General features: G+C 42.5%; 1 protein-coding gene across 6 annotated transcripts in view; it reads left to right on the top strand.

Annotated features, from left to right (window-relative positions):
• ABCA1 (ATP binding cassette subfamily A member 1) overlaps positions 1-12,105 on the top strand; it is a 122,902-nt gene extending 110,797 nt beyond the window's left edge. For all 6 annotated transcript variants that reach the window (XM_065045662.1, XM_065045661.1, XM_065045660.1 and 3 more), the window contains 14 exons: positions 873-1,050; positions 1,596-1,711; positions 1,800-1,944; positions 3,190-3,313; positions 3,813-3,942; positions 4,076-4,196; positions 4,378-4,440; positions 4,903-5,009; positions 5,779-5,920; positions 7,108-7,242; positions 7,904-8,007; positions 8,135-8,227; positions 8,409-8,652; positions 8,853-12,105. In XM_065045662.1, coding sequence (XP_064901734.1) covers positions 873-1,050; positions 1,596-1,711; positions 1,800-1,944; positions 3,190-3,313; positions 3,813-3,942; positions 4,076-4,196; positions 4,378-4,440; positions 4,903-5,009; positions 5,779-5,920; positions 7,108-7,242; positions 7,904-8,007; positions 8,135-8,227; positions 8,409-8,652; positions 8,853-8,993 — 1,843 coding nt within the window. In that variant the 3' untranslated portion in view covers positions 8,994-12,105. The remainder of the gene's footprint in view (positions 1-872; positions 1,051-1,595; positions 1,712-1,799; positions 1,945-3,189; positions 3,314-3,812; positions 3,943-4,075; positions 4,197-4,377; positions 4,441-4,902; positions 5,010-5,778; positions 5,921-7,107; positions 7,243-7,903; positions 8,008-8,134; positions 8,228-8,408; positions 8,653-8,852) is intronic.

Raw genomic sequence — 12,105 nt, 5'->3', positions numbered from 1 at the left:
TAGCCTCACTGGTGGACACTCAGTGGCATGTGCTATTTCAGCTCTAATGTGCTGGCCTTCTTTTCTGTGGTCTGGGCAGGTGGCAACATGTGCTGTTGAGCACTTGCTGTTGAACAGCAGTTGCTGTGCAAGCTCTCTGAGTCCCCAGAAGATGCAGTTTATAAGAACCAGTGTAACCTTCAGACCTTCTACTGCTTGGGAAATTCCTCTCAGACATAGCCAGAAAGGTGGCTCACCATGAATATGGTCATTCTTTTGTTCCAAGGTGCCACTGTTTGACTAGGACCCATTGATGGATCCTGTTTAGTTTTGCCTGCTGTCTAAAGCTGGAAGGCACACCATAATGCACAGGGCTTACTGTGTGTAGGCATTGACTAAGCCACTACTACCACAACCAGAGTTGGGACTCACAAGCTGTATGCAGATACATCCTTCAAATCTTAGAGCAGTGGCAGAGACATTGAGAGACCTCTGAACTTTAAAACACACACACAAAAAAGACAAACCCCCAACAATCCCAAGAATTGCATTAAGTGGGTAATGAAGTGGTGGTAATAAAGGCAGAAATTATGCTGAATTTACCAACCAATCTCCAGGTTGTGGTGCCATCCTTGAAATGTCAACAGACTCTGTATGTTGCTTATGTTATATGTGACTGGAGAAAATACATGTCTGGAGAAAATATATGTCTGGAGAAAAACGGTGCAGTTAAGACAGCATGATGTGGTCATCCTTTACCCCGCAAAACAAGGACAGCAGAAGAAGAAATGGTTTCTGTACTACCCTCCATGAGCTGCCTCATTTCATCTGAAAGGAGTCAGCACCAGCATACAAACACTTTGCTTTTTTCTTTTTTTTTTTTTTTTGTCCAGAATGACCACCTCCGTGGATGTCTTAGTCTCCATTTGTGTGATCTTTGCCATGTCCTTCGTTCCTGCCAGCTTTGTGGTCTTCCTTATCCAGGAACGGGTCAGCAAGGCTAAACACTTGCAGTTCATCAGTGGTGTGAAGCCTGTGATCTACTGGCTGGCCAACTTTGTCTGGGATATGGTAAGGGCTTTGCAACTGTGCTGAACTGTTGTCTGTTCCGTATTTGTAGGATGTCTGTTGCACTAAAGCACAAAGTACAGCTGGGGCCGGTGGGTACCACATTAAATCAGGAAATAACAGCTGTGCTTGTAACTTAGGTGTTTACTCTCTTGGGGCCATGGTTCACCTCAGTGGAAGAAGGAACACTTAACAGAGGATGGGAGGGAAACCATAATCTCAGTCATCAGCATTTATTATGTCACTTTAAAATACCTGCCCCAAAATGTTTGCTTGTGTAGCCCCTCATTTTGCTCTGCTCAAAACAGGTTATTTCAACCTGTGCTGTCCAGAACCTTTGAGAGTCTATAGACTTCTTCCAGAGGGACTAAGAAATGTAAATGTATGTGTACTACACTATAGTTCACACATGTGACATTCTTAAGAGTCTCCCATGGGCAACAGCTTTAGGGGACACTGAAGAAGCATTGGTTCAGAGCAGAAAGACACCTTTCACTTTTTTTTTGTCATCTGTAAACAAATCTAAAGCCATATTTCTCACCTTCCAGTGCAACTACATTGTTCCAGCCACACTAGTCATTATCATCTTCATCTGCTTCCAGCAGAAGTCCTATGTGTCTTCCTCCAACTTGCCTGTGCTGGCTCTCCTTCTATTTCTTTATGGGTAAGGGATTTCTCATCAGAAGTATGACCGGGAAGGCTCTTAGCCTTGGAAGGTGCTTACATGATGTTGCTGCTTTTCCTCTTGCCAGGTGGTCCATCACCCCTCTCATGTATCCAGCCTCCTTCGTGTTCAAAATCCCCAGCACAGCATATGTTGTGCTGACCAGTGTGAACCTCTTCATTGGCATCAATGGCAGTGTGGCCACCTTCGTCCTGGAGCTCTTCACCAACAATGTATGTTTCACCAGAAGCTCCTCACTGTCTTGTGCTGCTGTGATCTAGTTCCGTGTTGGTGCTATGTTTCCTTTAGCAGCCAATTCTGCAGAAAGGCTAGGCCTGGCCTGTACCCATTAGCTACTGCAGTGGTTTAAACACAGGTTCTGATGGAAATAGGTTAAAGCCTACTTTAGCAATGTTCACAGAATAGTTGAATGGGCCATCCTGAAATTGTCTAGTCCAACCTCTGAGCAGGGTCAGCTAGAGCAGGTTGCACAGGGCCATCCAGGTTTTGAACGCTTCCAGGGCTGGAGACTCCACAGTCTCTCTTGGCAACCTCTTCCACTTTTCAGTCACCTTTAGGATAAAAAAAAAAATTAAAGTTTTGTGTTCAAATGGAATTTCCTCTGTTTTCTTCATAACGGATGGTTTCTGTCTACCTCAGGCCATGTTAAGCACTCAAGCATTTAATTGCCCTTAGTTTTGCTTCCTGTGACAGATACCTCTCTAACCGTATTGGGAACTTAGGCACCTTGCTTCAGTTTTTTCAAAACCAGATGCGTACTGGGGAAGGTACAAGTTCCTCTCATACCTGTATGCAACACAAGATGTAGTAGCAGGCCATGCTTGACCCACACTGGTGTGAAGTGTTCCCTATGGGAAGAGGTTGAGGAGACCCTAGGGGAGTTACCTGTTGATTGTACCACTGCCTGTGGACATAAGGAGGCAGTCCTTGATGATGGTCCCCTTTGTTACAAGGTGTGTTTTACCTCAGTGAAAATATGTACATGCTTGAAGCTGAGTGCCTGGCACAACAAGAACCTCTTGTCAGGCTGCTGTCAGTCCAATGTGTAGTCTAAGACAGCAAAGGAAAAGGATTAGAGACTCCATTAAGGGATAGGGACAGGCTACCCAGAGCCACTGAGACAACTGGTCTGTGCAAGCACAACTTTCCTGTTTCTTCAACCTGTGGCCTTTTTGTACCTTACCATTTGCAGATACTGCATTTTAGACTGAGCGTTCAGAAGAACCTCTCCTTTGGTGTGGTTTGCTTGTATTATTAGCATGTTGAGCAACACAACAACAGTGACTGTCCAGAGGAGCCATGGCACTGGCTCATGGGAGAGCATTTCTAATCCTTGAATTTTTGTGGGGTTGCAGTGGTGGCAGAGGTAGGGATCAATCACAACATGGGTCACACTTGGCAGATGGTGGCTGCTTTCTGCTTATACGGCTCATTGGCACTTGATTTTGTCTTAACAGAAGCTGAACAATATCAATGACATCCTGAAGTCTGTTTTCCTCATTTTCCCCCATTTCTGCCTGGGACGGGGGCTCATCGACATGGTGAAAAACCAGGCCATGGCTGATGCTCTGGAGAGGTTTGGTAAGTGAAATTGTGTATCACAGTAGTGGTGGCCTGAACTGAAGAAGGAAAGCTTGAGTCTGCCTGGATGAGCACCCTTTGCTCCTCTGACTTTTCAGGAACTGAAAGTACACAAGTACACATAAAGTCAACTGAATGGTGGGGATCATTAGGCTAAGAGTAAGGAGTGGCTGAGATTCTGGAAGGCTGGATTTTTTTTTTTTTTTCTGGGATGCAGATACCAGGGCTGAATCACAGTCTTTCTGTGCTTCACTAACCTTTTGAGAAGGTGGCCTAGCTCTTCTTTCGCAAACTGAATTTTCTGGCCCCAAGTCCCAACTTTGCCACAGTAAAAATGTGCATACAGCCACAACTGCTGCCTCATGTGGCCTGTTTCCTCATCATACTGGCTGCTCTCCAGTTGCTGTGGTGCCCAACTTGGTGGGGTCTGTGGGAAGAAATGCTAGCCTGCTCCTGTTGCTCTGGAAAGGTGACTCTGCTCTTTATCTCATTTTGGCAGGAGAAAATCGTTTTGTGTCTCCTCTGTCATGGGACCTGGTGGGAAGGAACCTCTTTGCCATGGCAGTAGAGGGTGTTGTCTTCTTCCTCATCACGGTGCTCATTCAGTACAGGTTCTTCATCAAACCCAGGTAGGTTGTCTGTTCCACTTCTGTACTGCAGATAGATGAATTTTTCATTTGTGTTCCCCATGAGGTAGGGAGAATATTAACTATGGAGGCCTTGTCATCTTCTGTTACGGCTTTATCATGTTGCTCTCTCCAGGCCTGTCTATGCCAAGCTGCCTCCTGTGAATGATGAAGATGAGGATGTAAACAGAGAGAGACAGAGGATAATTAGCGGAGGAGGACAGAGTGACATCTTGGAAATCAAGGAGCTAACCAAGGTGACAGGACAGTTCTGCGTTCTTAAGACTTGTTGGCACAAAACCATGCAGTTCACCAAAAGCCTCATTCAGAGGAATTTAGCAGGGTTAAAACTGGAGCATGTTTGGAGTGTTGAATATGTATGGCTCTATTTATAGTTCTTTGATATTGCCCTTATCATTCTTTTTCTTCTGGTTTCAGATTTACAGAATGAAGCGAAAGCCAGCAGTTGATAGGATCTGTGTGGGAATTCCCCCTGGAGAGGTAAGCTTATCTGTTAAATTCATTGCTTTGCTATTACTGTAGTGTTTAAGAGCAACAGACAACAAAGGGGGGGGTAAGATCAGGAACAGATTATGTTCACATTACATCAAAGGAAGTTGCCTGGAAGTTGAAAGAGTTTCTCATTCCATGTTTGTTTGCCTTTGAAGAAGGTACTGAACTCTGTATGTGAGACCAAAGGCCAAACTCTGCTACCCTCCAGTGTTTGGCACAGATATGCTGTGGTGGCACTGCACCAAGGTGACACCACAGTTCATTCTTTTTCCCAACCTAAAGATTTTTAATTAAAATGAAAGTCTGGGAGGTTTTTTTTTTTCTGTAAATACACTTAAGATTCCCTCCAGGTATCTTGAGGGGCAAGTTTGCTGAAAGTCAATGCTGAAAATTATGCAGCTGAATCTGTTCTCAGACACACTGTGCTCATCTGCTCTTTTGTATCTACAGTGCTTTGGACTCTTGGGAGTAAATGGTGCTGGCAAGTCATCCACTTTTAAGATGCTAACTGGTGATACAGATGTCACAGGAGGAGAAGCTTTCCTCAAAGGAAACAGGTGAAAGACTGTGCATCTTTTCTCTGCTTTGTGTCAAAGCAGGTTCTTTGCTGCTTTCTCCTCCAGCTTTCAGAGCCTTTGTTGCACTTCCAGCAAGTCTAACCTCTGCCACACTTTTCCCCTTTTCAACTCCTGGAGTCTATTTCAGCCCTTTGCTAAGTCTTGTGAAGTTTTTCAGTGGCTTAGGAAAATTTGGTTTAGTCTGATAGTCACTTCTGAATACCTGTACGCCCACGTTCAAATGTCATATTTAAAAAAAAAAAGGCTGGGATGTGAAGAGAAAAAAAAATAATTCAGCCTGTAGAAGAGAAGGCTTTGGGCAGACCTTACAGCAGCTTTGCAGTACCTAAGGGAGGCCTACAAGAAAACTGGAGATGGACTTTTTAAAAGGGCATGTAAGGACAGTACAAAAGGTAATGACTTTAAACTGGAAGAGAGTAGATTTAGATTAGATATAAGGAAGAAGTTATTCACCATGAGGATGGTGAAGCACTGGAACATGTTTCCCAGAGAAGGTGTGTATGCCCCATCCCTGGAAGTGTTCAAGGCCAAGTTGGATGTGGCTTTAAGGAACCTGGTCTACTGGAAGGTGTGCCTTCCCACAGCAAGGGGGGTTGGAACTAGATGATCTTTAAGGTCCCATCAAACCCAAACCATTCTATGAGTTGTTCTATGATTCTAAAACCACTCTTTTACTGTTTCTCCTTTTAAAGCCTAAAATAGCAGCGTGTACTTGTGAAATCCTAACCAAGGGTTTTTTCTTTTACAGTATCTTATCCAACATCCAAGAAGTCCATCAGAACATGGGCTACTGCCCACAGTTTGATGCTGTTAATGAACTGCTGACAGGGCGAGAGCACTTGGAGTTCTTTGCACTCCTCAGGGGTGTTCCAGAGAAAGAAGTATGCAAGGTAAATGCAACACCATAGGACCCACCCCAGTGATGAACTATTCCTGCTTACATGTGCTGTCCCTACAACACATGTAATGCCATGATGTGAAGCCACTGAAGATCCTGTATTGGTGAAATCTGCCCCTTTTCCTTCCAGGGCAAACCGAAGTTGCTGTATTTGTTCAGTGCTGCCTAGAGAAGTGTACTAAATGAAATGGCAAATACTTCGGGTCCTGCACAGTGGAGGCATTTCTCCACTGAATTACTTTCTTCCTTTAAGAATTTAAGGGCTGTGGAGCTGCAGATCATGCAGAATCTCACCTGCTGCTGAATGTTTGTTCTTCAAAGACCCAGGGAACAAGCACTCTGCAGCTTAACAGAAGCCTTATGCTGGCTGTTAACAGCTTTCCACTTGGTTGTACTGCATCATTAAAGTGCTGCTATTTCAGCATTCAGACATAAGGTCACACCAACAGTCTTTAGGCAATTAATGACAGCTGCCAGTACTGTACAGCACCCTAATTACTGTAGATATGACATCTGTACCCAGTGCTTTGGGTAGGGCCAGATCCAGTGCCTAGGGTATGTCCTCCAGGTAGCTTCTTTGAGAGTAGCGATGATGGCTGAAAACTGCAAGCTCCTTCAAAGGTTGCTGGCAAGTTCCTCTGTGTGATGTTCCCACCAGCCCCACGTGAAAAATCATACCCCATCCTGGGTATGATCTGAGTAGTAGCTGAATCTCTTCCCCCTAACACTTTTTAGTCCCCAGGGCAATAATGCCTGCCTATTGGCACCAGGAGTAATACTCCTGAATAGTAAAACAGATTGTCCCCATCTGTCTGAAGGGGTGAGATGCACCACAGTGGGTTTGCTGTGTGTCAGTAGTGACTGTGTCCCTGTTGCAAGCCCACAGCAACTGGAAGGCTAGCTAAAGCCAGTGATGCTAACAGCACTACACCAGTGGTTAACGTGGCTCAGCTGATGTTGAACTCATGCTTGCTGGCCAGTAAGCTGCACCCATTTTATTTTCAGCAGCAGGATTGCATAAATCCTGATTTAGAGGTAAACAAAACCCATGTCCATGCTACTTTAGATCCCCAGATGTGTAGCCCTTCTGAAAATGTTTTTAAAGCCAAAGCTCGTGAGGAAAACATCACTGTGTAGATGTGTGTTTGATTCAAAGTGGTGTTGTGCTGTCTCTTGTAGGTTGGCGAGTGGGCAATTCGGAAACTGGGTCTTGTGAAATATGGAGAAAAATATGCTGGGAACTACAGTGGAGGAAACAGGCGCAAGCTCTCCACAGCCATTGCCCTCATTGGAGGGCCACCTGTGGTGTTCCTGGTGAGTCTGAATGTTTATATACATAATTTGTTACTTAAATGTGAGCACATAGCAATAAAGATTCCCTGTTTAAATGTAGGTGCAAGCTACAGGTTTCTGTTTTTTAAAAATGACTAAAGACATGGAGGTCTTGAACATGATGCTAAACTGCCAGCTGTTTAACACCTTCACCACCTTAGTACTGCTGCAAAGATTTTTATACCTACAAAAAAATAACAGCCTTCCTGCTGGACACAAGTAGATCTTACTGTTCAGGAGAATCAGTCCTGTGTTTTTAATAATTAAAAGAAAATTGGAAATAAATATTTCAAGATTCTTTAGATTAAAATCAAGGACAAACTGTAGGATTACTGAAGTTCGTAGTGCAAGAGAAAGTAGTCAAGTGTTCTGTTTAAACACACCAATTGCCTTTAACTTGTTTCATAACTGCATATTTCAACATGTTATAATTGCAGAATAAGCAGTACTTCTCAGTTCTGAAAGAGATGTTTGCTAATTTAAGATTTGGAGCATAAATTATTTTCTCTTTTTAGAAAATCAGTTGAACTTGCTTATTTTCAACATTTCCAGTATGCATAATCAGAATGGACAGGTCATTTCAGAGATAAGGTATTTGTTGGTAGAATGTAACAGCAAAACCTGTTTTTGTATCTGTTTTCAGGATGAGCCAACAACAGGGATGGATCCCAAAGCACGTCGTTTCTTGTGGAACTGTGCTTTGAGTGTAATCAAAGAGGGGAGATCAGTAGTGCTCACATCTCACAGGCAAGTAGCAGTTCAATTGTATCATACCCTGGCTTTTGCTTCTGTCAGGGATGGATGCTAAACTCTGCATGGCTGCTCTGCCTTTCACTGCTGCTTGCATCACTAATGAAGTTACTTGTGCCTACAGCATGGAAGAATGTGAAGCCCTGTGCACTCGAATGGCGATAATGGTCAATGGCAGATTCAGGTGTCTGGGCAGTGTCCAGCATCTAAAGAACAGGTAGCTATTTTCTTTTCATTTAAACCACAAAACTGTCTGCGTGTTTAGGGAGATACAGTCAGACTTGGTTTGTCCTGCAGCATTCCTGTTGCTCTTCTGGCTATGGGAAATGCTGCTGGATTTTAAGCTGTGTTCCTGTTTCAAAGGCACTTAACTCCTGTGCTGGCCATCTTGTTTACAGGTTTGGAGATGGTTACACCATAGTGGTGAGAATTGCAGGGGCAAACCCAGACCTGAAGCCCGTTGAGGAGTTCTTTGGGCATGCCTTCCCTGGAAGTGTCCTCAAGGAAAAGCATCGGAATATGCTGCAGTATCAGCTTCCCTCTTCACTATCTTCCCTGGCCAGAATATTCAGTATTCTCTCCCAAAACAAAAAGAGACTCCACATAGAAGACTACTCCGTTTCTCAGACCACACTTGACCAAGTAAGTTTTTAGTAGCCTGTATGCCAAAAGCTTCTTGCAGGGATAGGAATAAATCCACCAGTTTACTGGAACTATCTTTAAGAGCATTTTGGCAAAGTAGAGTACTGAATCCCATGACTAGTTCAGGAAGCCACATGTATAAATTGCCCTGAATTAATGAAAATCCAAGTTGATGTGTGACATGGCCTTTTTTCTTGTAGGTATTTGTAAATTTTGCTAAGGACCAAAGCGATGACGACCACACTAAGGACCTGTCATTGCACAAAAATCAGACTGTGGTAGACATTGCAATCCTTAATTCCTTCCTGCGAGATGAGAAGGTAAAAGAAAGTTGTGTGTGAGCCAATTTCAGCAAAGAAATGATGAGCAGAATGCAAACTTCCTTTTCCTGGGATATGTTACTCCCACAGAGAAGCTAAAGGAAGAGAAAAACTGGACACTCTACTGATAACCATTCAATGCAATGCAATTCAATGCAATGAAAACAAAATTCCTTTACAGGGGCAGTGCCTCATGGAGTCGTCTTGTACTGTTCTCAAGTGAGAGACTTGAACTTAGCTCATTACAGTATAACTCTGAAGCTGTGGTAAAGTACCTACCAGATGCTGTGGGCTGTCAACCATACTGTATCTTGTCCTGTGCAGTATGTTTTTACTAGGTTTGCAAAAACAGTACATTGAGGAATCATGGCCAGTGATATTTTATAGGTATTTTAGACATGCATGTTTTAGCCTTTAAAACATTTATGTCAGGAGTGGGAATTTCCTGGTGCTACATCCATTGCTGGCAATGAATGCACCAAGACTGTTAGTGGCAAGGAAGGTCACCACCAGTGTTGTAGCCTTAGGTTATGAAAACTTACCTGATGAGCTGCTTTTCCTAACCTGATGTAGGTCAGTTAGTGACAAATCTGGGCCCACAAAACCATACTGTGCAGATGGGATGGCAAGAGACAGGCCATCATATCCATACATCTCCATCATGTAAGTGGTGATACGCAGAACTGTGAACCCTGCAAATGCACAGGATTGTCCCACCAGCATCACAACTTCACAAAAACCTAGTTAGATTAGGTTATTGGTTAAGTACTCTCCTGCTCCTTTGAGGTACTGCATCAGCTGTATGAACACCTAGTAGTAGGAGGTGGGTGAGAAGCAGACCTATGGTTTAGACCACAACAGCAAACTCAGTAGTTGTACAAGCTGCTAATGCCAAGAGCAAATTCTAAATCATGAGGTGTCACTCAGACATGTAATATCTGCTCTTTAACCCCTGCTTTGCACCAGAAAGGTACCCATCATCTGAAGTTACTGCTTAGCACAAGCATGTTGCCATTTCTGGCTTTGCCAGATAAAAGTAGAAAGGAGATATAGTTTTCTTTTTTGTTTTTAAACAGTATTATTTATGACTTAAATAGGTAGGTAGCCTAATTAGGGATTGAAAGTGCTTCAGTTGATCTTTGCAGGCACAATATTTCTTTACATTATGTCTGTAATGCTATGCTCTCATTTTGTCCATTCAGCATTAGCTACATTGATGATCTGACCAAGTTCCAGACTTTAGCAATCAGCCGCTATATGCAGTTACTGTAAGTTGTTCACCTAAAATTTTCCTGTTTGGAAACTGGTATAACATTAGACTAATACGTAAGCTTTTGCTTCTGTTGTGCAGTGTAGTTTCAGTCATTAGGTGATCCCTAACTGGAGAATATCCCCTTACTATACATGTGACAAACTGCTTCAGTGGAAGTCCCCTGGAAGAACAAGAGAGTTCAAAGTAGTAGTGCTACAATTACATCAGTTGATAACACAGTTTTACTAAACCACAGTAGTATTGGAGGGGATATTATGTAGTAAGAACAACCAATTCTTGTTCACATTGTACAACAGTCATGGGGAGAGTATAACTTATGGGCCCCTCTGTCTTGCTTTATTCAGAAATAGGTTCAGTAATGTGGTTTGAACCCAAGTGCAGTTCCTGGGCTATTCCTGTATGACATGCCTCTGCCTTAAATACCCATACAGGTTCTGCAATAGTTTTTGATACTACTCTGCCATGAATCAGTCATGGACCATTTTCTTCTGTGAATGCCCATAGCAGCCCAATAAATAGTGAAGAGGCTGGCATGAGCCAGACAAAGGTTGATTACATATTTCCAGGTATACTTGGCAACACTGACCAATTCAGCATTTTTTAAAAAACGTTAAATATTTAGCACAAGTTCCCAGTCCCTGCTGTGTCCTCCCTTGGGATTAAGAGCTTACTACATGCTCTGCTGAAGTGCCTTTTTAATACTATTTTTTTTTTATCTGCATAATACGTTGCTAAGGGGATTGAGAAAGGAGTTTAATGGGGATTGGTATACCTCACTTAAAACATGCTTTATTATTACCTTTATGGCATCATCACCCTTTGGGGGTGACTTAACAGCATGATAAATACACCAGACTTCCAGGTGCAGAAAAATTATTAAACAGCTGAGCTACAGCCATGACTTCTCTATAACAGGCTGCAGGTATGTTACTGTATTATTGAAACAAGAAGCAGGCTTACCACTGCTAAAAATCACTGTTACAAATCAGCATTAAGTCATTGAAGTGAAGGGCTCAAGTTTTGCACTGCACCAAACTTTTGAGTGTAGAACTAGAACGAGTTCAGATTCAGGATTCAGATTACATCTTGAAAGGGCTGTGGTTTGATCTTTGTTACTGCTCATGTAAATTATTAGCATGAAACAACAGTTAAGTCATAATCCTCTTTCCTTACCCCACCAAAAAGAGATTATTGATTCCTGTGGCCCTGTGACTGTCATGCTCATACAGAGTCTTGCTGTCTATGACAAAATGTTACAGTAGATGTGGATATTAAGCAAACTATTTCACAGTTTTGATCTGGCTTGTTTATACCTAACAGGCAACACAATGCAACTCTCACATGAAGATTTGTCAGGGAAAAAGTTCAGAGAGCCACTAATTTACTCTTTCAAGTGTGTGTTGGGGAAATATTACTCTACAGTCACATACAGTATATGAACCACTCTTGATAATGAAACTGCACTGAGGTGTTAATTTATTTTAAACTTTATTACTATTGACATGTTGCATCCCTTTTCATGTAGTACACTTGTATTTCAGTAAGGAGTTGTTATATTTTCCCCATGGATAAACCACCACTTTGTGCTTATCCTTCCCTCCTGAATTATAGTTGGTCCTTCATTCCAAGCACTTTATGCTATCTGTAATGGGATCTATTTTTGCACTGGAATATCTGTTGACTTTGCAAAATTCTAGAGAGATTTCACAACTGAAATTTCTAAGTTAAATCCTTAAATGGACATTTTCATTAAAGCAAAAAAGTATATATATTTGTATTTGCTAATAACTGTTATGTGAAGTATTAAAAGGCACTCTAATTGCCTTGTATTAAGTAAAAAATAAAGCTGTTATGGCACCA

This window comes from Columba livia, chromosome Z (assembly GCF_036013475.1).
Source record: "Columba livia isolate bColLiv1 breed racing homer chromosome Z, bColLiv1.pat.W.v2, whole genome shotgun sequence".
Taxonomy (NCBI): Eukaryota; Metazoa; Chordata; class Aves; order Columbiformes; family Columbidae; genus Columba; species Columba livia.
The sequence above is the reverse complement of the archived record's forward strand: the minus strand, read 5'-3'. Positions and strand labels throughout refer to the sequence as shown.